We start from the raw sequence: 27095 nt of genomic DNA, 5'->3' as shown, positions 1-27095 counted from the left end.
AGGTAAGAACTAGCTGTTTCATGTCCCATCTGAGAATTATTTTTAAGGTTGAAATCTTTTTTTTTTTCTGGATGAATGGGTTATATCCCAGTGCTCATGAGCTGTGCAAAAGGAACCTGCTCCTGTTTTTCAAATCCCTCCGACTTCACAGAGGCTCTACTGTCACCTACATTCCTCCTACACGTGAGCCGGAAGAAGTGTTTCTGATCTGCTCTGCTTATTTCTTTGGTATTTTCACATATTTTTTGATCTTTCAGTGCTAAGAGCTTTCTTAGTTGAGGGTCCAGCTCTGCCTGCATGGAGGAGAAGCAGATTGCAGTCTGCAGCTGACTGGTCAATCCCTTGTGGTACCTGTTAGCTAGCCTGCAGAAGCCTTTTTAGAGCTTGTGGCTGTCCTCTGGTAGTGGAGCCCAAGAGAGTCCTACAGGAGACTCAGCGCTGCCTAGTACGCCATTTTTTTCTGTAATTTGTTAATTTGATGTGGAGAGCTTTTCAAGGTAGCCAACCTTTCAAGAGGAAATTTGGCAGTGGGGAGGGGGCATCTACCTTATTGGTTGCAGCTGGACCTTTCTGAGGGAGATTCAGATGAGGTTTAGTCTCTTACTATGCCGTTGATGTCTCAGTGCACCCTCCCTGTCAGGGGATGTAGGGTCACAGTCAGGTGCGTTAGACCCCATGGTGGCACAACGTTTCATTTTTTTCCTGGATTGAACCAAAGAGTTGAATGGTGTACGTTTTATTAGTTTATTTTTTCATGTTTTCATTTTTTTGGTTTTGGTGCGAATGGTCTGAGCAGAAGTGACGTCATGATCATCTGTGCTTAAATCCGTATGCCAGTGTGGAGCCGTTAGTGCATGGAACTAGAGAGAATGAGAGCGTTTGGAAATTTCCCTGATGCAGCCATTTGTTGGAAGGAAGAACTGCTTCTCTTCACTACAGCATTGTGGCACTTTAACAGTATGATCAATAGCAATGTTTTATTTATTTATTTAAAAATTTATATACCACATAATATACTGATCGCCCTTTAGTCGCATGGATATGAACAAACATTGGACAGATATCTTATCAATTAAACATTCAGCAATAAAACTGTAAAAAGCTAAAACCCAGATATTCGTTGAGACTGTATCTTACAGGAAGAACAGAAGTAGCAACATTTTCATAGGAAAGCATTAACAAAGAGCTGCGTTTTCAACATTTTCTTAAAATTGATCTTTCCAACACAAAATCGTAGCATGCCTGGCAGACACCCGCCACTTACATCATTGATGTTCCAATTCAAAGAACACAACGATCTGTGAGGATTATATCAACATGTGAAGTTAAATTCAACATTGTTTCTTATTCTTTTTTTCTTGTGCATAGTGGTGGTTGGGTAACCCATTTTTTAAAATTGCATTTTTGTCTTTGTGGAGTTTTTTGCCCATTATACATAAGTTGAACAGCTGATATGAATGCAGTTTAATGCAGTTAAGGCTTTTTCTCCACTATTAGTAAATGTGTTTCATTGGGTATCTCCACCACTTGGCTAATAACATTGCTCTCTAATATATTATTTAAATGTCTCTATCATATCTCCCCTCTCCTGCCTTTCCTCCAAAGTATACAGATTGAGATCTTTAAGTCTGCCCCCATACGCCTTATGACGAAGACCAAGCACCATTTTAGTACCCTTCTTTTGGACTGACTCCATCCTTATATCTTTTTGAAGGTTTGGCCTCTGGAATTGTACACAATATTCTAAATGAGGTCTCACCAGAGTCTTATACAGGAACATCAATACCTCCTTTTTCCGACTGGCCATACCTCTCCCTGTGCACCCTAGCTTTTGCCATCACCTTTTCAACCTGTTTGGCCATCTTAAGATTATCACATACAATCATACCCAAGTCCCACTTTCATACCCAAGTTCTTCACCCCCTAAACTGTACCGTTCCCTCAGGTTTTTGCAGCTCAAATGCATGACATTGCATTTCTTGGCATTAAATTTTAGCTGCCAAATTTCAGACCATTTTTCAAACTTCGCCAGGTCTTTCTTCATGTTATTCACACCATCCGACGTGTCTACTCTATTGCAGATTTTGGTATCATCAGCAAAGAGGCAAATTATACCCGACAACTATTCAGCAATATCGTTTATAAAAATGTTTAAAAGAACAGGTCCAAGAACAGAACTTTGAGGTACACCACTGGTAACCTTTCCTCAGAGCGATCTCCATTGATTACTACCCTCTATCGCATTCCACACAACCAGTTCTTGACCCAGCCTGTCACTTTGGGACCCATCCTAGGGCACTCAGGTTAATAGGAATTGGCTTCTGCTGAGCTAAAGTACCCATGCATGAGTGGTTAGTCTGAGCAACCTCTGGATGTCCCCTCTCAGTCTAATCTTCATAGCAACAGCTTTATAATAAGAGCCACAAATTGCAGTCCTTTTGAGAAAGGGGATGGTACATGTATATTGCCTTTTTGTGGTTACACATTCAAAGCGGTTTACATATATATACTTATTTTGTACCTGGGGCAATTTACATGGGATCACAAGGAGCAATGCTGGGAATTGATCCCATAAACTCAGGGTGCTGAGGCAGCAGCTCTACCACTAGGCCACTAGAACTTGGCTAACATGAGCCCTAAGAGCATCAGGAAAGGGTCACCATTATTGGATGATTGGGACTCTGCCCCCCATCACTCCAGACGATGAGGATGCCTCCAACCTTGGCCAATGTAGGGAGCAGAAGATCTGATCTGAAAATCAAACCCTGCATGTAATGTCCCCAAAGCTGGGGATCATGATGAGGTGCTCCATTTGTTCAGAGTACGGAAGTTTTGTAAGGTTAATTGTTTTGCCACTGGTGGAAAATAAATGTTAGTGGAGTGTTAACAGCATATATGAAATTTTCAATGTTTGTCGTGCAAAGGGCAAGGGATTCCGAACAATAGGTTTTGTATCCCTAGTCACAAATTGATTGCAGAAGGTTATCGTACAGTTTTCAACTCCTTCTTCCTTCCCAGTAGGTTATACTATTACTACTAATCATTTCTACTGCCTCCTTCAGTTTTTCCTTCTGCAAGTAAATTGAGAAGGTGGTTTCTGATCTGCTCCGCTTAATTTTGTTATTTTCAGGGGGTTTTTTTTGTTGCATTTGCTCCATTTTTTCTTTGAGGCTTTGGTGCCAGGAGGACCCTTTTGGGGTAACTCCGCCTGGGAGAAGACAGCCTCTCTGAGTGAAGTTTGTTGCTAGCAGGGCAACCCTTAGCCAGCCTGCACTAATGAATTTAGAGCTTGTGGTCTGTTTCCCTAGAAGCTAGCTCACCTCCTGATTTATCAGGGGTTTGAGCGCAGGCTGTTTGGCACCAGCGAAGGTCCATTCGGGTTTCGAGAGTGCTGGCTGCGTTTCACTCTTCCCATCACAGTGTGCGCTTTTTCCGGAGTTGGAGGTCTCAATACTGTGGATTGGCTCTGAGTCTTCCCTAGTTCTTTGCATCTGCAGTGAGAGCTGACAGGCAGGCATGGTGCAGTAAGTGCAGCCCAATATGGGGATAATCAGGTGGTCTAAATCTGTTGAATTTCAGGGTTTCTGAGGCCAGAGACAAGTCCCCTACCTTCAAAAACCCCTTCCCTGAATTTTTTGAGTTTCAGGGTAGCTACCCCAGGCTGTTTTTGGTACAAAATCACAGCCATGGTGGCCATCTTGGATTTTTCCGATTTTCTTTAAAAGCCCAATGGGGAGACCAGAAAAAGTGACCAGGGTCCGAGTGACAGTTCAAAGACTTTTGGTACTCAAGCTATAGAGCCCATTTCCGAAGAAGAATCAGGCTCAGGCAGATATTCCATATACTTTATTGTACCTCAAAACTCTCAGGTTTAGTTAAAATCAGTAGGTTCAACCACTGTATCATGCCAGATCTGTGCTGGATGGTATTCAGAGGAGCATTAGTTACGGAGCAGCAGGGCATCCTGGAAGGATCCTTGAGGGTAGCTAAGACTATGTCTTGGCTTTATCCCATGGCTCCAGATTTCCAACAGATTTCCATGGTGGCTCAAGTTACCAAATGTAGTTCCTTGCCCATTGAAGGGGGAGTGATGCTGAAAGATGCGCAGGATCGAAAGGTGGATGTGGTTTTGAAAAGACAGTTTGAAACCCTTGCTTTAGGGATCAAAGCTGTAGCGGCAGCCTCATTTGTGGCATGTGCATACCACACAAGTCAACATTAGACCTCAGCATCTGAGGAACATGTAATGCCCCTAGCTGGTGCTGGAAGGTGTAAATTTTGTCAGATGCTTTGTATGACATCATCAGGGTACTGAACAAGGTTTCAGCATATGCTAGTTTCGCCTGCATAATGCTCTGCATCAGGCAATGGGCAGGTGATTCAGCCTCCAAAGTGACTTTGAGCAGGCATCCTTTTAAAGGGCAGATGTTCTTTGGTAAAGGGTTGGATGGCAGATCGCTGGCTGAAGACCTTACCTGAGAGCGAAAGGTTGAGGATGTGACAGATGGGAGGGATTACAGCGGGAGCGATGGATCTGAATAGGTGGTTAGGAATCAGATTAGAGGAACAGGTGGTGGGTTTGGAGGAAGAGAGAAGGTGAGCAATTTCCTCTTCCGTAACTTCAGAAAAGGAAGTAAGGGTCTTAAGGGTTTTTGAAGGGAGATCGACAGAGTGGACAGTCGGAAGGGGTGGTGGGGGAGGCGACATTGTTGAGAATTCAAGGTGGATCTTGTGAATCTTGTCATGAAAGAACTCTGCCATCATCTGGGGGGAGAGTGGAAAGGGGATAGAAGGCGGGCACTTGAGTAGAGAGTTGAGCGTGGCAAAGGGACGGTGAAGCTTGGCACTATTATTTGAGGATGCTTTTGGATAAAACTGTCCTTCTTAGGACTAAATTAACTAAAGTCCCTCCCCTACCTATTGTTCTACCCCTAATGTGTGCTATATCTATAAATTGTAGTTCAGCCCTTCTTTCCCAATGGTTTCCAGTCTGTACATGTGTCCTTTGTTAATATAGATTAACCCAACATTGTCTTGTATAATATTTTAACCTTAATCTGTTTTGTCTCTTTTAAAGATATCTCTTTATTATTGTTGTACACCACCTAAAACCTGACTAAGCGGTATAAAAAATCTTTTAATAAACTTGAAACTGAAACTAAAATGGTTGTAGTAGTCCTGTTTGGCAAGCGAGAGGGTAGATTGGAAGGACGATCAGCATGAATTTGAAATGAACAAAGTTCAGTAAGCGTTCAGGAGTTTTTTAATTAATTAATTTATTCAATTTTCTATACCGTTCTTCCAGGGAGCTCAGAACGGTTTACATGCATTTATTCAGGTATTCAAGCAGTTTTTCCCTGTCTGGTCCCGGCAGGCTCACAATCTATCTAATGTACCTGGGCAATGGGGGGGATTAAGTGACTTGCCCAGGGTCACAAGAGCAGCGTGGGTTTGAACCCACAACCCACAGGCTGTAGCTTTTAACTACTGCGCCACACTCTCCCCCATTTAAGCCAAAGACGTTCAGCAGCTTGAGCGCAGGTAACAGATTTTGGGGCCAACCAGGGCTGAGGTTTGGCACGTTGTACAGGATGGGAAATGGGAGGGGCAAGGGTATTGATAGAAGATGAGAGAATGAAGTTATAGGAGAGGACAGCATCGTCGGTAGACTTCGTTGACATAGTAGTAGAAAGGAGAGATGAGACAATGGTAGAAAGCCTGAAGGTTTCTAAACGTATGGATAGTGATGGGTGGGGGCGGATCTGGAACGCTTTGGGCTTATGGCTTAGCTCTTGCGCATATGGCTATAAGGCGGAGAGGATACTTGGAAGTAGTCATCGCTACTCTGCTTAGAGCTAAGAAGCCTACGACAGTCGTGGCCTATGTGAAGGCCTGGAAGACTTTTCAGCTTTGGTGTGACAAACACAATGTGGAACACTTTAACACTCCAGTTTCGGTAGTCCTGGCCTTTTTACAGGCTGGACTAGAGAGGGGTCTAGTGGTAGGATTCCTCAAAGTACAAGTGACTGGTCTCTCGTGCTTTACAGCTTGAGGGAAGAAAGGCTCTTTGGCTCTCCCCCAAACGTGACCAGATTTCTAAAGAGTGCGTTCAGGCTGTGCCTGCCTGTGCGACAACCTTTCCCTTTGTAGAATCTTAACATCATTTCAAGTGACCTTAGTAAGATTCTGTTTGAGCCTCTGTAACAAGCATCGCTGCAGGACTTCACTGTGAAGACCGTATTCCTAGTGGCGATCATCTAGGCAAGAAGGGTTTCAGAGTTGCAAGCGCTCTCGTGCAGAGAACCCTTTCTTAGAATCACAGAAAGCAAAAGTCTCCCTGTGCACAATCCCTTCCTTCCCAAAAGTTGTTTCAGCCTTCTATGTCAACCAGGAAGTTTGTATACCTGTATTCCAGCCCATGGACTCGAAGAAACACGATAATCTATTGCAGTTACTAGATTTTAGGAGAGTTTTGCTCCACTACTTGGAAAAGACCGATGACTTTCGTCTCTCAGATCATCTTTTTGTTCTGAATAGTCAGGCTAGAAAAGGCAGACTGGCTTCTTTCATCTGTCTCTAGATGGATACATATGGCGATTTCATCGATATACATTGGCTGTGGGAAACAGCTGCCAGTATCGCTAAGGGTTCACTCTACTAGAGGAGTGGCTTCTTCCTGGGCAGAGGCTCGGGCAGGGCCATCCGAGGAGATATGTAGGGTGGCTGCACATGGTGTATTCTCCATACCTTTATGAAGTTCTACAGAGTAGATGTAGCAGCTTGTGAGGACGCTGCATTTGGATCCTTGGTTTTGTGGGCCGGCTCTTCTGTCCCATCCTAGACATGCGGGACTGCTTTAGTACATCACCTAGTGTCTGGAATCTTTTGCCCTTAAGCACTGCAAGGGAAAATTAGGTTCTTACCTCAATAATTTTCTTTGTAGTAGAAGGGCAAAAGATTCCAGACATCCCACCCTTTCAATTACTTTGCCTGCTTTTTTGCCTCGGAACAGGTCTTCTGAGTTTTGGAGCTGGAGATGAAGAATTTTCTACAAAGTTGGATAAGCATCTTGAAAAAAAAAAAGATTAAATCAAGAGCTCTAGAGCTATTAGTGCAGGTTGCACACTAAGAGGTGGATTGTTAGTTTCACCTAATGGTATATGGTTTGAGTTAATGTTGTTCAATCTCCTTGTTACAGAGCAGAACAAAACTGTATTGTTGAAGAGGTTTCCCGGTTTCCCTCCTTCTCTTTTCTTTACTTATAGTGGTGATCAACTGCTTTGGTACAAACTGAAGGTGGCAGTATAACCTGCTGGAGAAGAAGGAGGAGTTGAAAGCTGTATGACATCCATCTGCAATCAATTTGTGGTCAGGAATAGAAAACCAACTGTCCAGAATCCTTTGCCCTTCTACTACAAAGAAAAATTATTGAGGTGAAAACCTAATTTTCTCTTATTTAATAGCACTGGTACATTTATTCTCTGTTTATCTACAAAACTACTACAATATGGCAGCAATGATAAAATAACTCCTCTGTTCCTGCACCACCAACTACAAACAGTTCAGTCCATTCAGAAGAGGATTGAACTGTATGCTTTGGTGCTAAAAAGTAGTTCTGTATATATGTATTTCCAGTAGACTGATCAGTTTATGCTCATTGCAATGGTAGATTTATGAACACTATATAAGAATGCATTAGTGGTATATTGGAATACTATACAGTATGTGTTTTTCAACTCTTGAAAGATTAGTTTTATATTGGTTCCAATCATTTATATAATTTGAGGTGACTAAGTAGTGATGTATTTTCTTTTCTTTTTGATTCATTTGTGGAAGTGATGTATGTACTGTAATAAGGAGAATAGTAATGTGATAGGCTTAGCCAATTCTGCACTAAACTAGAAGCAATTTTAATTTGTGATATCCTTTTCTCAGTCTTCTTATTTTAATTGATTATAATAGGTTGACTTTGTTAAGAGATTAAAAGGAATCTCTCACTCTAATTCCCTATCAAATCAAAACATAATGAAGACTGGAAAAGTAACAGTTAATGGCATGCAGTTTCCTCGTCTGCTTTTCTCTTCTCTTCTCTGAATGTTCTTCCTTTCCCTCTCCTCTACCTCCCTTTTCTCCAGCCCCTTCTTATTCTGCATGTGTGATTTTTGGTCTCTAAGAACAGGTAACAGAAATTAGTTGTGATCATTTTGTTTGTGAAATTTTGAAGCTCTATTACTGGAAGGGGCTTGATGGTTGTGCGCTCATACTCCTTTCCTAGCAGAATAACCAAAGGCTTTATTCTTGATGCTGTTTGCTCAAGACAGAAACATAGCATGGAAATGTAGAGCTGGGACATGCATCTTTGATCCTGGTACTGCCATAGACTTGACTTAAGTTATGCAATTTGTTTTCATAAAACTTGCCAAAGAGTTCAATGCCATCTTCCCATTGTCAGTATGATAATATTTTACAAGTTCACACCGAATGATGTATGTAACCTGTGTGCTATACATTTAAGATTAAATTCTGATTTGTCATGTTTTACTGTTGATCAGAGAACTTACATTTATGGCAAATTAATTTATAATTTGTTTAATGTAGGTTTACAATTCAATTAAGTACAAGAATAGACTAAAGAGAAAAAGTCCTCACAGTGTTCAACCATTGTAATATTTGATGTCCCTGGAAAAGGAATTCTAGAGTCATCCGTCATCCATCTTCCACTTTAATAAATAACATATTCCCCTGCGAGCCTCAAGTTAACAGGATATGAGCTGCTAATCAATTTCAGAGAAACCTGGGCCTTATCACAGTAAGGCTTGAAATATGAGACCTAAGCATCTTTTTTGGCTCATAAATCAAACAAGTAATCGTAAAGCCTGCAAGCTCAAGCCAGAGTTAAAGCTGCAGCTCCAGTTTTGGGCCGACTCATCAACTCCAGTTTATTTTTGCATTTACAAAAATAGATGGATTCTTAGATCATTTTGATATGTGTGTGTGTGGGTGGATTATAACCACTGATACCTTGATTAAATCAACACCATTGCTCTGTAATTCTAACTACCAAGGGGAATTTGTAAGGTCCCCTTGAAATGCTAAATACTGATATTCCCGTGGCCACATTTTCTGCAGGTACCTTATCCAAAGCACTAACAACCTTTTTATTTGAAGAGCTTTCTCTGCACTGATATGCTCTCTCTGTAAAACCTTTGAATCAGATAACATTCTAGATGACCTTAAATCTGTTTGCCCAGTTCAACAATACAAGTGCAAGAAGGTGTTTTAGGCACTTTGCCTGGAATGCAAGAGAGCCTGATTTGTCCACATAATCATTTTTGTCTATTTCCCATCATACATAAGCACTCTGTGGGAGAATGGCAGTTATACTTTAATTAAAAGTTTACATCTGTTTGCAAGATTCCATGTAGAAAGTCACAGTCAAGATTCATGTTCATTTAACTATGTGAAAGCAGTCAGGTTTAAATAAATCTTTCATCCTCTGTGCTTGAATTCTGACCAAATACATTAAACAAACTGAAGTTAAAAAAAAGTAATAGACCAGTATGATGTGTTTTATTTTATTTTTTTAGAATGGCCACTGTGTGTAGTAATGTTGCCCGATTCAGGAAAAAAAATTTGATTCGATTCAGCCTATTGAATAGATTTTTCGATTTGATTCGATTTTCCTGCCCAAGTGGGTGTTTTTTTTCAAACATCCTGGTGGGTTTATTTTATAGCCTCTTCACACCCTTTGTCCTCTCCTATTCACACTGGCATTGTGGTATAAACAAAAAAGACTTTTCCTCTCTCTGTTAAATCCTAGCTCATGTTTGCAGTCTAACACCAGCTCTGGCAAGATACACATTTCAAATCTGACATATTGTAATCACAAAACAGAAAATAAAATTATTTTTTTCAACCTTTTGTTGTCTGGTCATTATTCAGATCTTGTTGGTCCCAGGCTCTGGTTGTTTTCTGATAACTCACTGCACTCACATCTGCTCACAGGGCAGCGAGCAAAGCTTTAGTTGCAGACCCACCTTTCACAGTATTTCATCATGACAAGGTGGTCCTTCGTACTCATCCTAAAGTGGTCTCAGAATTTCATCTCAATCAGTCTATTGTACTTCCAGTGTTTTTTCCAAAGCCTTATTCTCATCCTGGAGAATCAGCTCTTAATACTTTGGACTGTAAGCATGCTTTGGCTTTCTGCTTGCAACACACTCAAGCACACAGGTCTGCTCCTCAACTTTTTCTCTCCTTCAATCTGAACAATCTCCAAGCGTACCATCTCCAACTGGTTAGCTTCTTGCATCTCTTTTTGCTATGCTTAGGCTGGACTGCATGTATAAAATTGTGGAAGTAACTTTCCAAGTCTTGAGAAAAAAAAAAATTGTTGAATTAAGTCAATAGCTGGGCGTAGGGGCACAGAACAACTGTATACAACAAGTAGTTGTTCTGTGCCCCAGCACCCAGCTATTGACTTCATTCAATGATTTGTTTTTTCAAGACTTGGAAAGTTACCTCCACAATGTTATACATACATCATATTCCATTTGACCCTTGAGGAAGCACGGCCTGTATCGGGTCCGTTATACCTCTATATAATCTATATGGACAAGATTTATTTTGTTTGAAAACTCATTTAAAGAAATAAAAGGAAACTCAAGAACTTTGTGTTTTCCACAGGTTTTTAGTTTTTTTTTTTTTTTTTTGGATTGCTCCTTTTCTTGTGGAATATTGGGGTCTTCTTGCCTTGCTTTTATAAAATAGCCCACTCCCAGCAAGTAGGCATAGATATGCACCTGCTTTGTGGTAGGAATAATTATAGAAGGTACTTCAACTACAGGAAGAGTATTCACAGGTTATCTTTAATATCACAATAATATTTCCTAAAAGTCTCTCCAGGGGATATACAAGGCAGTTTAGGAAAATTCAACAGCTGCATTAATTTTCAGGTTCTCCCATTTGTCACCGATTTCTCTAAAATCAGATGTTCGCAATCCTCCTGCGTCTTCACTACTCTGAATAACTTTGTATCGTCCGTAAATTTAATCATCTCATTTGTCGTACCAATTTCCAGATCATTTATAAATATGTTGAAGAGCACGGGTCCAAGCACCGAACTCTGCAGCACTCCACTGGTGACGCTTTTCCAGTCCAAGTATTGTCCATTTACTCCCACTCTCTGTTTCCTATCCGTCAGCCAATTTTTAATCCACTTGAATATTTCACCCTCGATTCCATAGCTCACAATTTTTCGAACTAGTCAAAAGCCTTCTGAGAATCCAGATATACAATGTCGACCGGGTCACCCTTGTCTATTTGTCTGTTTACTCCCTCAAAGAAGTGTAGCAAGTTCATCAAGCAAGATCTTCCTCTGCTGAAACCATGCTGGCTGGTCCTCATCAGATCGTGTCCATCAAGGTGCTCAATGATGTGGTCCTTTATCAGCGCCTCTACCATCTTTCCCGATACCGAGGTCAGACTCACCAGTCTGTAGTTTCCCAGATCACCCCTCGAACCTTTCTTGTAGATCGGTGTAACATTCGTCACCTTCCAGTCTTCCGGAACCCTTCCCAATTTGATCAACAGATTGGCCATCAGTTGAAGCAATTCAGCTATAGTCCCTTTCAGTGCCTTGATTACCCTCGGAAGGATGCCATCCAGTCCTGGGGATTTATCATTTATAAGCCTATCATCTGCTGGCATACATCTTCTAGACTGACCGTCAACCCTGTCAGTTTTCCGTCTTCGTTTCCCACGTATAGCCTGTCAGGTTCCGGTATGTTGCGTATATCCTCTTCGATAAACACAGACGCAAAAATGTGTTCAGTTTGTTGGCAATGGCTTTGTCCTCTTTTAGCACTCCCTTCATTCCTTGGTCATCCAACGGCCCCACCGCTTCCTTCGCAGGTTATTTCCCCTTAATATATTGAAAGAATGGCTTGAAATGTTTTGCCTCCTTGGCTATTTTTTCCTTGTAGTCTCTTTTGGCCCCTCTTACTGCCTTATGGCACCTGCTTTGATGCTGTTTGTTCTTTTTCCAGTTTTCATCCGTTTTTTACCTTTTCCATTCCTTAAACGACGTCTTCTTGTCTCTGATTGCTTGCTTCACCTCTACAGTGAGCCACGCTGGTTCCTTGTTCTTTTTCCTCTTGGATCCCTTGTTGATATGCGGTATATATAGATTTTGCGCCTCGGTGACTGTATTCTTAAAAAGGGACCATGCATGCTCTAGCGTCTTTACAGTGCTTATCCTCTTCTTGATCTTCTTCCCCACCATGAGTCTCATCCCTTCGTAATTCCCTTTTCAGAAGTTCAGCACCATGGCTGTCATTCTGGATCGATGTTTCATCCCCGTGTCCAGGTCGAAGCGGATCATATTATGATCACTGGTTCCCAGTGTCACCTCTACTTCTACACCTTGCGCCGGTCCTCGTAGTCCATTTAGAATTAAGTCCATAACTGCGTTTCCTTTTGTATTTTCCAGTTAGCCTTTCTGACTGCTGCTTTTCGTACACAGCTCCATGGGCATAGTTAGGGATGAATATGTGGGGGCTGTGTGTCCCCTAGATGTTTATGCTAATGTTAATTTGGTCTCCCACTTCCCATCAATTTCCTAAATCTTTGTCCATTCCCCTAAAGCAGGGGTGTCAACGTCCCTCCTCGAGGGCTGCAATCCAGTCGGGTTTTCAGGATTTCCCCAATAAATATGCATGCAATCTATTTCATGCACTGCTTTCATTGTATGCTAATAGATCTAATGCATATTCATTGGGGAAATCTTGAAAACCCGACTGGATTGCGGCCCTTGAGGAGGGACTATGACACTCCTGCCTTAAAGTAAGCATGCAAACTGCTTCCGATGCTTATACCCATTGGTCATCAGCCCGCCCACTTAATTTATTTGCGTCACAGATAATTTTCAGGTTGTTATGGCAACCTGGTGTACAACTTTTGTTGAGCCCTCATTTAAGGTGTACCCCTAAATGCTTAGGTCCTAGTTACAGGTCTAACTTAGCTATGCCTTCAAGCCCTCCTTTTTCTTTACTATTTATGCACCCAAGCATCCCTCTTGCTGATGCTTTATCACACTTTTATGCTATCTTGAGACTATTGGGGAGTGTGTGGCTCAGTGGTTAGAGCCACAGCCTCAGCACCCTGAGGTTCTGCTCCTTGTGACCCTGGACAAGTCACTTAATCCCCCATTGCCCCATGTACATTAGGTAGATTGTGAGCCTGTATCTGGCAGTGTTCAAGACCCAGTTAAAAGCTCACCTCTTTGAGAGTGCTTTCGACTCCTAACTCCTCTCACCTTGGGTTCTGCATCCCAACCCTATATGTCAAGTCTGTCTGTCCAAGTTAGATTGTAAGCTCTTCCGAGCAGGGACCATCTATAAATGCATACACCTTTCAGTGCTATATAAGTGATTAGTAGTAGTAGCCCACCAGGACAGATAGGGAAAAATGCTTGAGTATCTGAATGTGAACCACTTAGGTTATAAATGAAAAAAAATAAATATTAGACACAATTGCCCCAAAGCTCTTCTACACTGTCTGGTTTATTGCAGATTTCCTGGAGGGCTTCCAGCTCTTGCTAACTGAGACAATAGAGGGGTTAAGTGACTGCCTGATCACAAGGAGCATCAATGGGATTTGATATCTTTAGCTCCAGACCTTAATGAAAACAAATCCTGAGTAAAAACCAATTAAAAGGAAGGCATAGAAAAAGCCTTTCAGAGGGTAAGAAAAGACATGCTGCTTTTAAGTGCAGCAGAGAAGGTCTTACCATTTGCTTTTCAACTCTTTCTAGAAAGTTGCCATAAAAACAAGGACTTCTATGGACATCATAGTTCCCACAAAATGATCACAACTGAAAATTTCACCGTTGCCCCTGCTATATAAAAGGGCTTTTTATGTATGCATACATTGAAATTTGTGCACATTCCTTTAGTTGGTTGTCTGTACACATCTGTATATTGGATTTGTGGACTAAATATTCAGATACAAATATAATAGCTCTAAATTAAAACAGCAGTGCAAAGGAAACAAACCAAAATAAAACATTTCAAAATGCAGACATATTCTTCAGGTACATAAGTTGAAGAAATAGGTAGTCGGAATTCTCTATCAGTTGTTTGTTGTTGTTATTTTTCTCCAGTCACTTCTTTCCCCCAGCCTTCACTTGTATTGCTGTCTTACAATTTTTTTTCTTTAATTGGCATGTTTTCTTTTGTATGATTCCCTTGTTCCTTGTGTTTTTATGCCCCTTTTGTTAGCTTCTTTTAACTTTTCCTTCTCTCCCTGTCTTTGCCTTCACCTCTATCTTGTCTCCTGGTTCCTCCATCCCTGCATGCCACTAACTAGCTTGATTAGATATTAATTGGTTTGTAAATTCAGGCTGAATTGCATCATCATCAGCAGATGGCGGATCCTGACCTGTTGGAAGAATCCTCATCGCTTCTGGAGCCAAGTGAGATGGGCAGAGGGACTCCCTTACGACTTGGGTAACTAATATGTTTCTTTATTCCTTGCTTCATAAGTATTATGTTTTTGTTCTCAGATTGCTTAGTGTTTGTTTATTCTAGGCCTTTTCTTTTTCTTCACATTCCCTACCTTTTATTTCCCACAATAGCAGAGGCATCTGAGAGGGTAAGAAAATGACTTCTGCAAACTAGTACTACTCTAAATTGACCAGTGACAGAGAGCTCTTGGAGGTTGCAAGTCGTATCCCCCTGGTTTTAAATATAGTGGGCTGAGAAGTTAAAATAATTAGTACCCTAGATATTATTTTTAAGGGAAGAGAGTGGCAATTTTTCCTGCTTCTTTGAGATTCCTGCTCTGAGAGAACTGAATCTGTGATCTGGTGTCATAAATCTTCATTCCTACTAAGGAATTTTTCCTTATTTTATATCTCTCTCTCGTTTCCCTTTGCCTAGCAATTTTGAAGGTAGCATTGCAATTATGGGCTCTAAAATTGTTATTGTTCTCAATGGCTGTGATTCTTTCTCCTTCCCATCTGGCCTAGAAAATAGAACACATGAGTTGGGAACTGAACCCGACTACTCTGCGTGATAGCAGTTCTAGCAGTGGCGGAAAATAGAGAAATTGTTTTAAATTGATGAGCTATTTCTAGACTGTCTCCCAACTAACACTTTACCTCCTGAAGCAACCAGATAATCTTCATCTAGGCAGGTTTCCTTCAGAAGGAAGTTTCATGTGAGGAACAGCACTGATGGGTGCTTTTGACGTTCTTACCAATCATTTCTTTTAACTACAGGAGATGTAATGTTTACACTATGCAACATGATGCAGTTTTAAAACAGGCTTGGTGTTTACTGTACCACTAGGCTTAAAAAAACATATAGAAAGGGAAATCCATTTTTCTAAGGAGAAGCAGGATATCGTATTTTCACATGTGGTGTGACATTCGATGAAACCTTTGTGACTAAACTTTTGAGAGTTATGCACCATGCATGTTCGTGCCTTCCCGCCTGCTGCTGTTATGTAAGATCTAGCTAGTCACAATTTTTTGTGGAGTAATAACGGTAGCTCTATTCTAGTACTTTCCTTCAGCTCATATCAAAATAATCTTTTTCAGTATATTGGGCAAAATTCTATATATAGTGCTCAAAATTGTACGCAGAAATCTAGGCATGCACCCAATTTCTGTGCTTTATTTAATTGAATAGCAAGCCAATCAATGCCAATAATTAGACATCAACAACTAATAAATACTAATTAGCATTAATTTGGGATTACGCGCATGCTATTCTGTAATGATGTGTGTGCACGGATGTAGGTAGAGAATAGGCAGGCCAGAGACATTTACTGAATTTGGGTGAACTATGCTTATGTTAGGCATGAAGATTTGCATCAAGGTTTACTTGTAAATCCTTGTGCCTAAATTAGGCATTTATCCCTTCTGTTCTATAAATGGCACCTAACTCATCTAGGATTTAGATATAGGCAGCTCTCCTCTTTTTTTCTGCCTTCCAACTTTTCACGTGACCAGGTCCCCTACTTCTCATCCCTTATTTGAAGATCTTCATTAACACTTGGAATTCAGATCTGATTTCTCTTTCCCCATGAAAGAACTTTCTAAAGTGGGGATCCTCTTCACTCCACTGCTGAATCCCTTAGAAACTGCCCGAAATAGCATCACAGGCTCTGTATAGTTCAGCATGGCCAGTTCAGCAAGGCCCTTTCAGCATGGGCTGTTTCATCTCTTAATATTACAGCGGAGGTGATCAGCGGAGTGCCGCAGTGCTCGGTCTTGGGCCCGATCCTATTTAACATCTTCGTTAGAGACTTGGCTAAGGGGCTTCGAGGTAAAATTACATTATTCGCCGATGATGCCAAACTATGCAACATAGTAGGCAACTGCACAACAGATGAAAGCACAGTGCCCAACAAAAGCTCAATGCCCGACAGTATGACGCAGGACTTACTCGAGCAATGGTCAAAGACTTGAGAACTAAGTTTCAATGCCAAAAAATGCAAGGTCATGCACCTTGCCGGTAAAAATCCATGCAGGACTTACACCCTAAATGGTGAGATCCTAGCAAGGATTGTAGAAGAACGTGACTTGGGGGTGATCATTAGCGAAGACATGAAGACTGCCAATCAAGTGGAGAAAGCTTCATCCAGGGCTAGACAAATCATGGGCTGTATGCGTAGAAGTTTCATCAGCCGTAAGCCCGAGGCCATAATGCCGTTGTACAGATCCATGGTGAGACCCCATCTGTATTACTGTATACAATTCTGGAGGCCGCATTATCAAAAAGATGTGTGGAGAATTGAGTCGGTTCAGCGAATTGCCACCAGGATGGTCTCAGGACTCAAGGATCTCCTGTAAGGAGGAACGACTTGGTAAGTTGCAGCTGTACTCAATCGAGGAACGCAGAGAGAGGGGAGACATGATCGAGACGTTCAAATATGTCACGGGCTGTATCAAGGTGGAAGAGGATCTCTTTTTCCTTAAAGGACCCACGGCAACAAGAGGGCATCCATTGAAAATCAGGGGTGGGAAATTTCATGGCGACACCAGAAAATATTTCTTCACCGAAAGGGTGGTTGACCGCTGGAATAATCTTCCACAACAGGTAATTGAGGCCAGCAGCGTGCCAGATTTTAAGAAAAGATGGGACTGGCATGTGGGATCTCTTCATGGAGGTAGTTAGGGGGTGGGCCATTAGTGTGGGCAGACTAGATGGGCCGTGGCCCTTTTCTGCCGTCATTTTCTATGTTTCTATTACGACACCCTCTTAAAGTCAACCTTTTACTCCAGAAGTCTTCCCTCTGGTCAACTTTCTGTTCCAATATAAAGGGAAACCATACAATGCACCTGATTGATCTGTGATGATGTCCCTCATTCAAACCTTGAAGTCACCAGATGATGTGGAGGCAGGAGAAGAAGACCAAAGATGGGTGAAGGGAAAGGAAAGAAGCACCAGTGTGTGGGGAGGGGGACTATACCTCCCTCTTTCAAATTTTGAACTTACTAGATGATGCGAACACAGGAAAAGACGACCACGGGTAGATGAAGGGAAAGGAAATAAGCACCAATGGCAACAGTGGGGTTATTCCACCCTCTCTTTCAAACCTTGCAGCTTCAGCAAGGTAAGCACTCGCCTTTACAATGGCCGTGATAAAATAGCTGCAGTTAAATGACCATGCTGAATTGGCTATGCTGAACTGTCCTGTGCTAAAACGGCGTGACCTAGCTGTAAATATTTATGAAGTTGGCCATAACAAGAGATGTCTCTAATAGACATAGGTAACATATTCCATATTTTGGCTGCCTGCTAAGGAAGGGCAGACAAATTAATATTTATATTTCCAGCGCAATAGGAATGATATGTGGACAAATGCAAATTAATGCACATTGGGAAGAATAACCTGAATCACAGTTACCGGATGCTAGGGTCCACCATAGGGATTAGCGCCCAAGAAAAGGATCTGGGTATCATCGTAGACAGTATGATGAAACCTTCTGCCCACTGTGTGGCAGCAGCCAAAAAAGCAAACAGGATGCTAGGAATTATTTAAAAAGGGATGGTTAACAAGACTAAGAATGTTATAATGCTCCTGAATCGCTCCATGGTGCGACCTCATCTGGGGTATTGCATTCAATTCTGGTCTCCTTATCTTAAAAAAGATATAGTGGTGCTAAAAAAGGTTCAAATAAGAGCGACCAAGATGATAAAGGTGATGGAACTCCTCGTATGAGGAAAGACTAAAAGGTTGGGGCTCTTCAGCTTGGAAAAGAGATGGCTGAGGGGAGATATGATTGAAGTTTACAAAATCCTGAGTGGAGTAGAGCGGGTACAAGTGAATTGATTTTTCACTCCATCAAAAATTACAAAGATTAGGGGACACTTGATGAAATTACAGGGAAATACTTTTAAAACTTTTAAGGCCTTAAAGGTTTTGGAGAGTCGGGAGAGTCCTATTGCATTACATGGAGGTGACTAATGAGTTTTGTCTCTCAGATCATCTTTTCATGTTAACCAATCAGGCGATATGTGGCAGACCTACTTCCAAGGCCACCATCTCTAGATGGATTTGTAGAACGATATCCTCTGCATACATCAGTTGTGGCAAGCAGCTGCCTCTTTTCTACAAGAGAAATGATCTCCTTTTAGGTAGAAGAATGGGCAATTCCACCTGAGGAGATTTGTAGATCAGCAGCCCGGTCCTCCCTTTATACCTTCACCAAATTCTATTGGGTGGGCATCGCAGCACTTTCTGGTTCTCAGTACAATAGCACAGGAGGATGCCGCTTTTGAGTCCTCAGTACTATCAACAGGCTCATCTATCCCACTCTAGAGTTTGGGGACTGCTTAGGCATGTCCCTAAGGTTCAGCATACCATCCCTTATTGCACTGGAATAAGAGATTAGGTTCTTAACTTAAAAATATATTTTCCTGTAAATAGGGTGGTATGCTGAAACCCCCTGCCCACCAATTTATCTGATATGCCTGCTTTATGACTCAGGCTTAATGGTTAGCTCCATAGCTAAGATTTTCTGCCAGTCAGACTATTGAATTAAAAAGAGACTGCATATAGGATTACAAGGGAGTTCCATGCATGCCCAAGTTGTTTGTTTCTTGGATTTTCTTGGATTCATTGTTTCTTTCAGAGGTTTGTTAATATTTTATTTATTTATTTAATATAAAAACACTTTTATCCCACATATCCAATTCAATATGCACAATTCAGTAAACAAACATAAAACAGTTTCTTTTTTTAAAAAAATGCTAAAATTGTATATATAAAAAAAGCAAAAGCTAATTATTCAACAGCTCAATTGAACAGATCTCCATTTCCAAAAGCTTTCTGAAAAAAATAAACCTTCAACGACTTGCAAAAGGATAATAGCACCATAATCTGACGAATATTAATAGATAAAGCATTCCACATATGTGGTCCAGCAACACTAAAAATTCTCAAACATATTTTGGTTTTAGCGACAGACTTCAATGAAGGAGTTCCCAACAAATATTGTGACTCCGACCTAAGCGATCAAGAGGGCTTATATGTAGACACCAGAACACAGACTGCCTTTGGCAGAACATCTTGAATGGCTTTAAACACTAGCACCAGGATCTAGAACGGAATTCTCCAAGATACTGTAAGCCAATGTAACTTGGCCAATAATGGAGTTACATACTTGCACTGCCCTTAAAATTTTCTTTGGAAGTCCACAAAAGAGGGCATTGTAATAATCGAGGTGCGGCAGTACAAAGCACTGAATGAGTTGTCGAAAAATTTTCAGAGAAAGCAACTTACATAACCTTAATACCATGTGAATCTTTAAAAAAAAACAATAAACCAAAACTGTTTTCACTACTGCGGCAATATGCCCTTTGAAAGGTAAAGATGAGTCAAGGAGCGCCCCTAAACTTTTAATCTCCTGCTGTATCGGGACCAAATCTCGATTGTACATAAAAGTCAAAGGGTAACCCAGCAGCAGATAACCACAAGATCTTACTTCTAGGACTCCTAAACTACTGTAACTTCCTATACCTGTCATGCCCCACCAACATGATTAAACAATTACAAACAGTGCAAAATACAACGCTCAGACTGATAAACTCATTGAAAAAATATGACCATATTACCATTGCCTTCCAAGACTCACACTGGCTCCCCTATACAAGCATGCATACTCTACAAATTCTACTGCACACTATTCAAAGCCCTGAATAGCAATGGACCAATCTATCTAAATAATCGCCTAACCAGAAACAACACATCCAGACCAAGGAGAACACTGGCACCCTTTACTTGCCCCCCAATCAAACATACAACGTAAGAAAATGTGTGATGGCCTACTAGCTACCCAAGCAGTGAAACTAGACCACCACCTCTCCAACCTGCTGATCACAATGCCCAGTTAGAAAACCTTCAGAAGATAATTAAAAATCAAGTTTTTCAGGAAATTTGTCAAGTCAAACTAACCTTCTCAATATACTGCAGGGCCCTAATGTTTCTTGTAATCATCTATCTTGTAACTTCACTGGGTATGCCTAGACCGATTCTTTTGTAATCCGCCTAGAACTGAAAGGTATTGGCGGAATAGAAGACACTAATATAATGCAAATGAATAAATAATGTTCTGCAACTGTCCTCATAGAGAATGTTCCAGTAATACTAAGGTTTCCCCTAAAATTTTAAAATGAATTGATCCGGTCTTATTGGTGTAGATCCAGCTCAAGTGCCACAGATAAAATTGTTATTTTAATGGATTTTTTTACCACAACTTCAGTCTATCCTGTTCTGAGGGTTTGTGATTTTGAGCTGGAATTGACCTTAGTGTGAGTTTGCTGCTAGTATATCAAAGCCCTTTAGTCTACTTTTCTCCAGGGCAATATTAATCTCTGCGTTCTTCTACTGCAGTTTTGTGGCTGGTGTGATAAACCGAGAAAGGATACCAACCTTTGAACGGATGTTGTGGCGGGTATGTCGGGGGAATGTGTTTCTTCGTCAGGCAGAAATTGAAAACCCTCTGGAAGACCCAGTGACGGTAAGAAAGGAAATTGCTGTTTGTTTCATTAATGGGATCATTTTCAAAGCACTTGTATTGTCTAAGTGCTTTGAAAACGAGCCTCCATATGTCATCTTATAAAACAAAGATGAAATTGGTGCATACATCCCTAGTGATAGTATTGTGGAACTACCACAAAGGGTCAGAGATGCCATTTTGAACCTAGGTGCCCAACAGAGCAGAAATGACTGGAGATAGCTCCTGCTCTGTACTATACACTGGGAAGACCCCTGATAAGAGCATGGAGGGGTTGGAAGATGTTGGTGCTATGTTAGGTAGGGGTGTTCATTGATATGGTGGAGGAGATTTAGCCTTTATGCCTGCCCCTTCAAGCTGCAAATGACTGTGAAATTACTATTTGCACCTAATCTGGTTTGAGACTGGTGTATTTATCAAAGCAAATACAAGGAAAATCATAGCCTGTATTAATGGTGAAGTATACCTGTTCTTTGTGTTATCCTTTTAAGATGTTTTATAACAGGATCTCATTTAACTTTTCTTCCCACTAACCAAGATATCCAGTGCCCAAAAGAAGATTTTTGAAATGCAAAGCAAAATGTCTTTAACCATCATGAAAGTGTATCCAGAACTGGGCTTAACTGGGTTTTGTGTGCATTTGAAGTAAAACCCAGTGAGGGCTGTCCTTCACTTTGGCCTTATCAAAACAGGGTTCCTAAATTCCCCACCTTCCCAAGCATGTCAAGGACCAAAGCTGATAACCTCACCATTCTGTACAAATCTTATTCTTAATACCCTCTCAAAAGAGATGCTTCCTCTTGATTCCATTACTCTGCTATGGTCATCCGGGCAACAGTACTGTATTTTCACGCATATAACGCGCATACGTCCTGTGCATTGTGCTGGTGCCGGTGCCCAATCGGGTAAGCGACCGATGTCTTTGCGGTGCTGGGAGGGATGTAGGATCGCAGGGGAGGGGGGGTGACGCGAGCAGGGGGGAGGATGCCGGTTCGCAGGGGGGATGCCGGATCACACTGAAAAAAAAAATTTGTATAACTCGCTCACACATATAACGCGCAAGGTTATACTCGGTTTGTAAAATCGTGTATAACGCGCACGTTATATGCGTGAAAATACGGTACTCATACAATACACTATGCAAGCCTGCTTATTCCCATCTTTGGCATAACCCGGTCATATACTCTTTGGCAGCCCTCTAAACATTTCCTCCAAATGCTGCTTAATTTTATCCCAAAATGCCTGTGTTTTCACACATCTACCAAACATGAAACAACCTGGTTTTCAGTTGGCATCTAAAGAATAATAGCTGTCAACTGATTTCATAAGGTTAAATAAAGTGTTCCAAGCCTTGGATCCTGGCAGTTACAACATAAAGAGTTGCCATACTGGGACAGACCGAAGGTCCATCAAATCCAGTATCTTGTTTCCAACAGTGGCTAACCCAGATCACAAGTACCTTACAAGATCTCAAGGAGTAAAACAGATTTTATGCTTCTTATTTTAGGAATAAGCAATGGATTTCCCCAAGTCCATATTAATAATGATTATTACCATGTGGTTCGAAAAGCCAAAAGAGAGTATGAAGAGAGGCTAGCCAGGGAAGCATGAAATTTCAAACCATTCTTTAGATATGTTAAAGGGAAGCAGCCGGCTAGGGAGGAGGTGGGACCGTTGGACGACGGAGACAGGAAGGGAGTGGTGAAAGAGGAGAAAGTAGTGGCGGAAAGGCTTAACATGTTCTTTTCGTCTGTATTTACAAACGAAGACACATCCAACATACCGGAACCTGAGCAATTCTTCAATGGAAGTCAACCAGAAAAATTAACATCCATGGAAGTGAGCCTTGAGGATATGCGCAGGCAGATAGAAAAACTAAAAACTGACAAACCCCGGGTCCGGACGGCATACATCCAAGGGTTCTGAAGGAATTAAAGGAGGAGATAGCGGGACTACTGCAGCAAATTTGCAACTTATCCCTGAAAACAGGCGTGATCCCGGAGGATTGGAAGATAGCCAACGTTACGCCCATCTTTAAAAAGGGATCAAGAGGTGACCCGGGAAACTACAGGCCGGTGAGCCTGACCTCGGTTCCGGGGAAAATGGCGGAAGCACTGATAAAAGAAAACATCAATGAACATTTTGAAAGAAACAAACTTCTAATAACCAGCCAACATGGTTTCTGCAAGGGGAGATCGTGCCTAATGAACTTATTGCACTTCTTCGAAGGGATTAACAAACGGATGGACAAAGGAGACCCCATAGACATCATATATCTAGATTTCCAAAAAGCCTTTTACAAGGTGCCCCATGAACGTCTACTCTGGAAACTGAAGAACCATGGGGTGGAAGGAGACGTACATAGATGGATCAGAAACTGGTTGGAGGGTAGGAAACAGAGGGTAGGAGTGAAGGGCCACTACTCGGACTGGAGGAGGGTCATGAGTGGTTTCCCACAGGGCTCGGTGCTGGGTCCGCTGCTATTTAATATCTTCATAAATGATCTAGAAACAGGGACGAAATGTGAGATAATAAAATTTGCGGATGACACCAAACTATTTAATGGAGCTCGGACTAAAGAGGACTGCGAAGAATTGCAAAGGGACTTGAACAAACTAGGGGAATGGGCGACGAGATGGCAGATGAAGTTCAACGTTGAGAAATGATGTAAAGTATTACATGTGGGAATCAGAAACTTGAGGTACAACTATACAATGGGAGGGATATTATTGAACGAGAGTACCCAAGAAAGGGACTTAGGGGTAATGGTGGACATGACAATGAAGCCAACGGCACAGTGCGCAGCGGCCGCTAAGAAAGCGAATAGAATGCTAGGTATAATCAAGAAGGGTATTACAACCAGAACGAAAGAAGTTATCCTGCCATTGTATCAGGCGATGGTGCACCCGCATCTGGAGTACTGCATCCAATATTGGTCGCCGTACCTTAAGAAGGATATGGTGTTACTCGAGAGGGTTCAGAGGAGTGCTAAAAGGTATGGAAAACCTTTCATACGCTGAGAGATTGGAGAAGCTGGGTCTCTTTTCCCTGGAGAAGAGGAGATTTAGAGGGGACATGAAGGGCATGGAGAGAGTGGAGAGGGACAGATTCTTCAAACTTTCGCAAAATAAAAGAACAAGAGGGCACTCGGAAAAGTTGAAAGAGGACAGATTCAAAATGAATGCTAGGAAGTTCTTCTTTACCCAACGTGTGGTGGACACCTGGAATGCGCTTCCAGAGGACGTAATAGGGCAGAGTACAGTACTGGGGTTTAAGAAAGGATTGGACAATTTCCTGCTGGAAAAGGGGATAGAGGGATATAGATAGAGGATTACTGCACAGGTCCTGGACCTGTTGGGCCACCATGTGAGCGGACTGCTGGGCACGATGGACCTCAGGTCTGACCAGCGGAGGCATTGCTTATGTTCTTATGTATGGTATTGCTCTCATTTACATGACTGATAGGTTTCTTATAGCATCCCACAAATATAGGAGAGAATCTCACGCTTTGTTTAATTTTCCATCTGCTCAAGGATGTAAGAGCAAGAAATCTTTGGAACATACACTAGCATTTCAGGCTGCTCTTTATGACAGGGATGCTATAAGAAACCTATCAGTCATGTAAATGAGAGCAATACCATACATAAGAACATAAGCAATGCCTCTGCTGGGTCAGACCTGAGGTCCATCGTGCCCAGCAGTCCGCTCACATGGCGGCCCAACAGGTCCAGGACCTGTGCAGTAATCCTCTATCTATACCCCTCTATCCCCTTTTCCAGCAGGAAATTGTCCAATCCTTTCTTAAACCCCAGTACTGTACTCTGCCCTATTACGTCCTCTGGACGCGCATTCCAGGTGTCCACCACACGCTGGGTAAAGAAGAACTTCCTAGCATTTGTTTTGAATCTGTCTCCTTTCAGTTTTTCCGAATGCCCTCTTGTTCTTCTATTTTTGAAAGTTTGAAGAATCTGTCCCAATTTAAACAACACATGAGCCTCCATTGGCAGCCAATGCAACTCACGGTAAAATGGAGTCACATGATCATATTTCTTTTGGCCATAAATCAGTTTAACACCCGTATTCTGAATTAGTCTAAGCCTAGCTATCTCTTTCTTGGTACATGTCAACTAGACTGTTACAATAGTCGAAAAGGCTCAATAATAGCAACTGGACTAAAAGTTTGAAGGCAGAGAATTCAAAGTATGATTTTATAGTACGCAATTTCCATAGTGTGTAATAACCCTTTTGTACAACACTATCTACTTTCTTTTTCATAGTCAGGTGTTGATCTATGACGACTCCCAATATTTTGATCGTTGGATTAATCGTGTAGATTCATGTGTAATTCTAGGTGGAGATGCAACAAAAAATTTGGTCTTATCATGATTTAAGGGTGGTGAGGTGGGAGAGGGAAGGGTGGTGGAGGAAAGGAACAGACGCTGAAAGGAAAAGGGGAAGACAGAATGGGGAGAAGACGCTGAAGGGACATGGGGAAGAGAGAGTGGGGAGAAGACGCTGAAGGGAAATGGGGAAGAGAGAGGAGAGAAGACGCTGAAGGGAAATGGGGAACAGAGAGTGGGGAGAGGACGCTGAAAGGAATGGGGAAGAGAGAGTTGGGAGAAGACGCTGAAAAGGAAGAAGACAGAGATGCCAGACTAAGGGGGAGCGGAGGGAAAAAGATGGGTGCCAGACCAATTGGGGGGGGGGGTGAAGGGAGAGGCATAGTAACAGAGCAAATGGAAGACGCAGAGAGAAGACAGACAGTGGATAGAAGGAATTGAATGAGAAGATGAGGGAAGCAGACAACAAAGGTAGAAAAATAAATTTCTATTTATTTTTTTATTTTTTTTATTTTTCTTTGCTTTAGGATAAAGTAGTATATTAGTTGTGTTTATAAAATTTTATTAACAAAGCCCTGCCAACTGAACATCTCTTTCTCTAGTTCAGCAGCCATAACTTTGATTTATAAGGAAGGAATAAGCTAAATATTGCAGTACTGAGGCTTGTATGGATGTTGTGGGAATAATAGTCACAGGGATGGGGCGGGTACAGTGGTCGCGGGGATGGGGCAGTGATGGGGACAAATTATTGTCCCTGTGTCATTCTCTAATTCCTGTCTCTCCGACCATCTTTAAGATGAGGCAGACCAGCCTCTAAGGCTTTGATTGCTAGATGGATTTGCATAGCTATTTCTTCTTCATATACTGCCTGTGGAAAACTGCCACCTATGTCTATTACAACACATTCAACTAGAAGTGTTGCTGCTTTTTGAAATCTGTAGAGCACCTACTTGGTCTACTCTCCATATCTGTACAAGGTTCTACAGAGTGGAGGTGACAGTCTGAGAGGATGTCGCTTTTGGGTTGTTGGTGCTGCAGGCAAGCTCATCTGTCCCTCCCTAGACATCTGGTACTACTTTGGTATGTCAGTTTCAATACAGAATCTTATGTCTTTGCAACAGAATGGAAGATTAGGTTCTCATCTCGGTAATCTTCTTTCTGATAGAAGACATAGAATTCTGTATGCAGACTTCAGATTCACCAGTTTTCTGCCTCGGACATTGTTGTTATTCATCACAGGTCATCTTTTTCTGTCATTTGGATTAAAAAAAAATATTTCAGCTCTCCCTTTTATTCTTTGGGGCCTTATATAGGATAGTGCTTGTTGCATGTAGGAGGTTGGTTCCTGGATACCCCTATGTTCAAGTTCATATTAATTGTTGTTAATCATTGTTCTTTTGTCATCATTTACAGAGTAGAACAGAAATGTTTGTCTTGGGGAAGTTCCCTGTGCTGCCCCTTCTCTTTTTCTTCTGTTTAAGTGGAGTTCGATTGCTTTGGTACTAACTGAAGACGGAGCTGTTCTCCACTGATGAAGGGGAGGAGTTGAAAGGTATGAGTGATACCTTTTTGCAAAGTTTGCAACTATAGGAGGATAACAGAAGACATAGGATTCTGTACTGATGCTAACAGAAAGATTACCGAGGTAAAAACCTAATCTTCCATTCCAATCATATGCACTCCAAGACAGGTAAGTGGAAGGATTTGCTCTGCTAAGCAACTTATCC

General features: G+C 41.7%; 1 protein-coding gene across 6 annotated transcripts in view; it reads left to right on the top strand.

Annotated features, from left to right (window-relative positions):
- ATP6V0A1 (ATPase H+ transporting V0 subunit a1) overlaps positions 1-27095 on the top strand; it is a 242656-nt gene that overhangs the window by 91471 nt on the left and 124090 nt on the right. For 5 of the 6 annotated variants that reach the window (XM_033919294.1, XM_033919299.1, XM_033919297.1 and 2 more), the window contains 2 exons: positions 14401-14507; positions 20905-21031. In XM_033919294.1, coding sequence (XP_033775185.1) covers positions 14401-14507; positions 20905-21031 — 234 coding nt within the window. The remainder of the gene's footprint in view (positions 1-14400; positions 14508-20904; positions 21032-27095) is intronic. The other variant, XM_033919296.1, reaches the window with a different exon arrangement.

The sequence above is a fragment of the Geotrypetes seraphini genome, chromosome 13 (assembly GCF_902459505.1).
Source record: "Geotrypetes seraphini chromosome 13, aGeoSer1.1, whole genome shotgun sequence".
Classification (NCBI taxonomy): Eukaryota; Metazoa; Chordata; class Amphibia; order Gymnophiona; family Dermophiidae; genus Geotrypetes; species Geotrypetes seraphini.
This window is presented reverse-complemented; position numbering and strand designations above follow the sequence as displayed.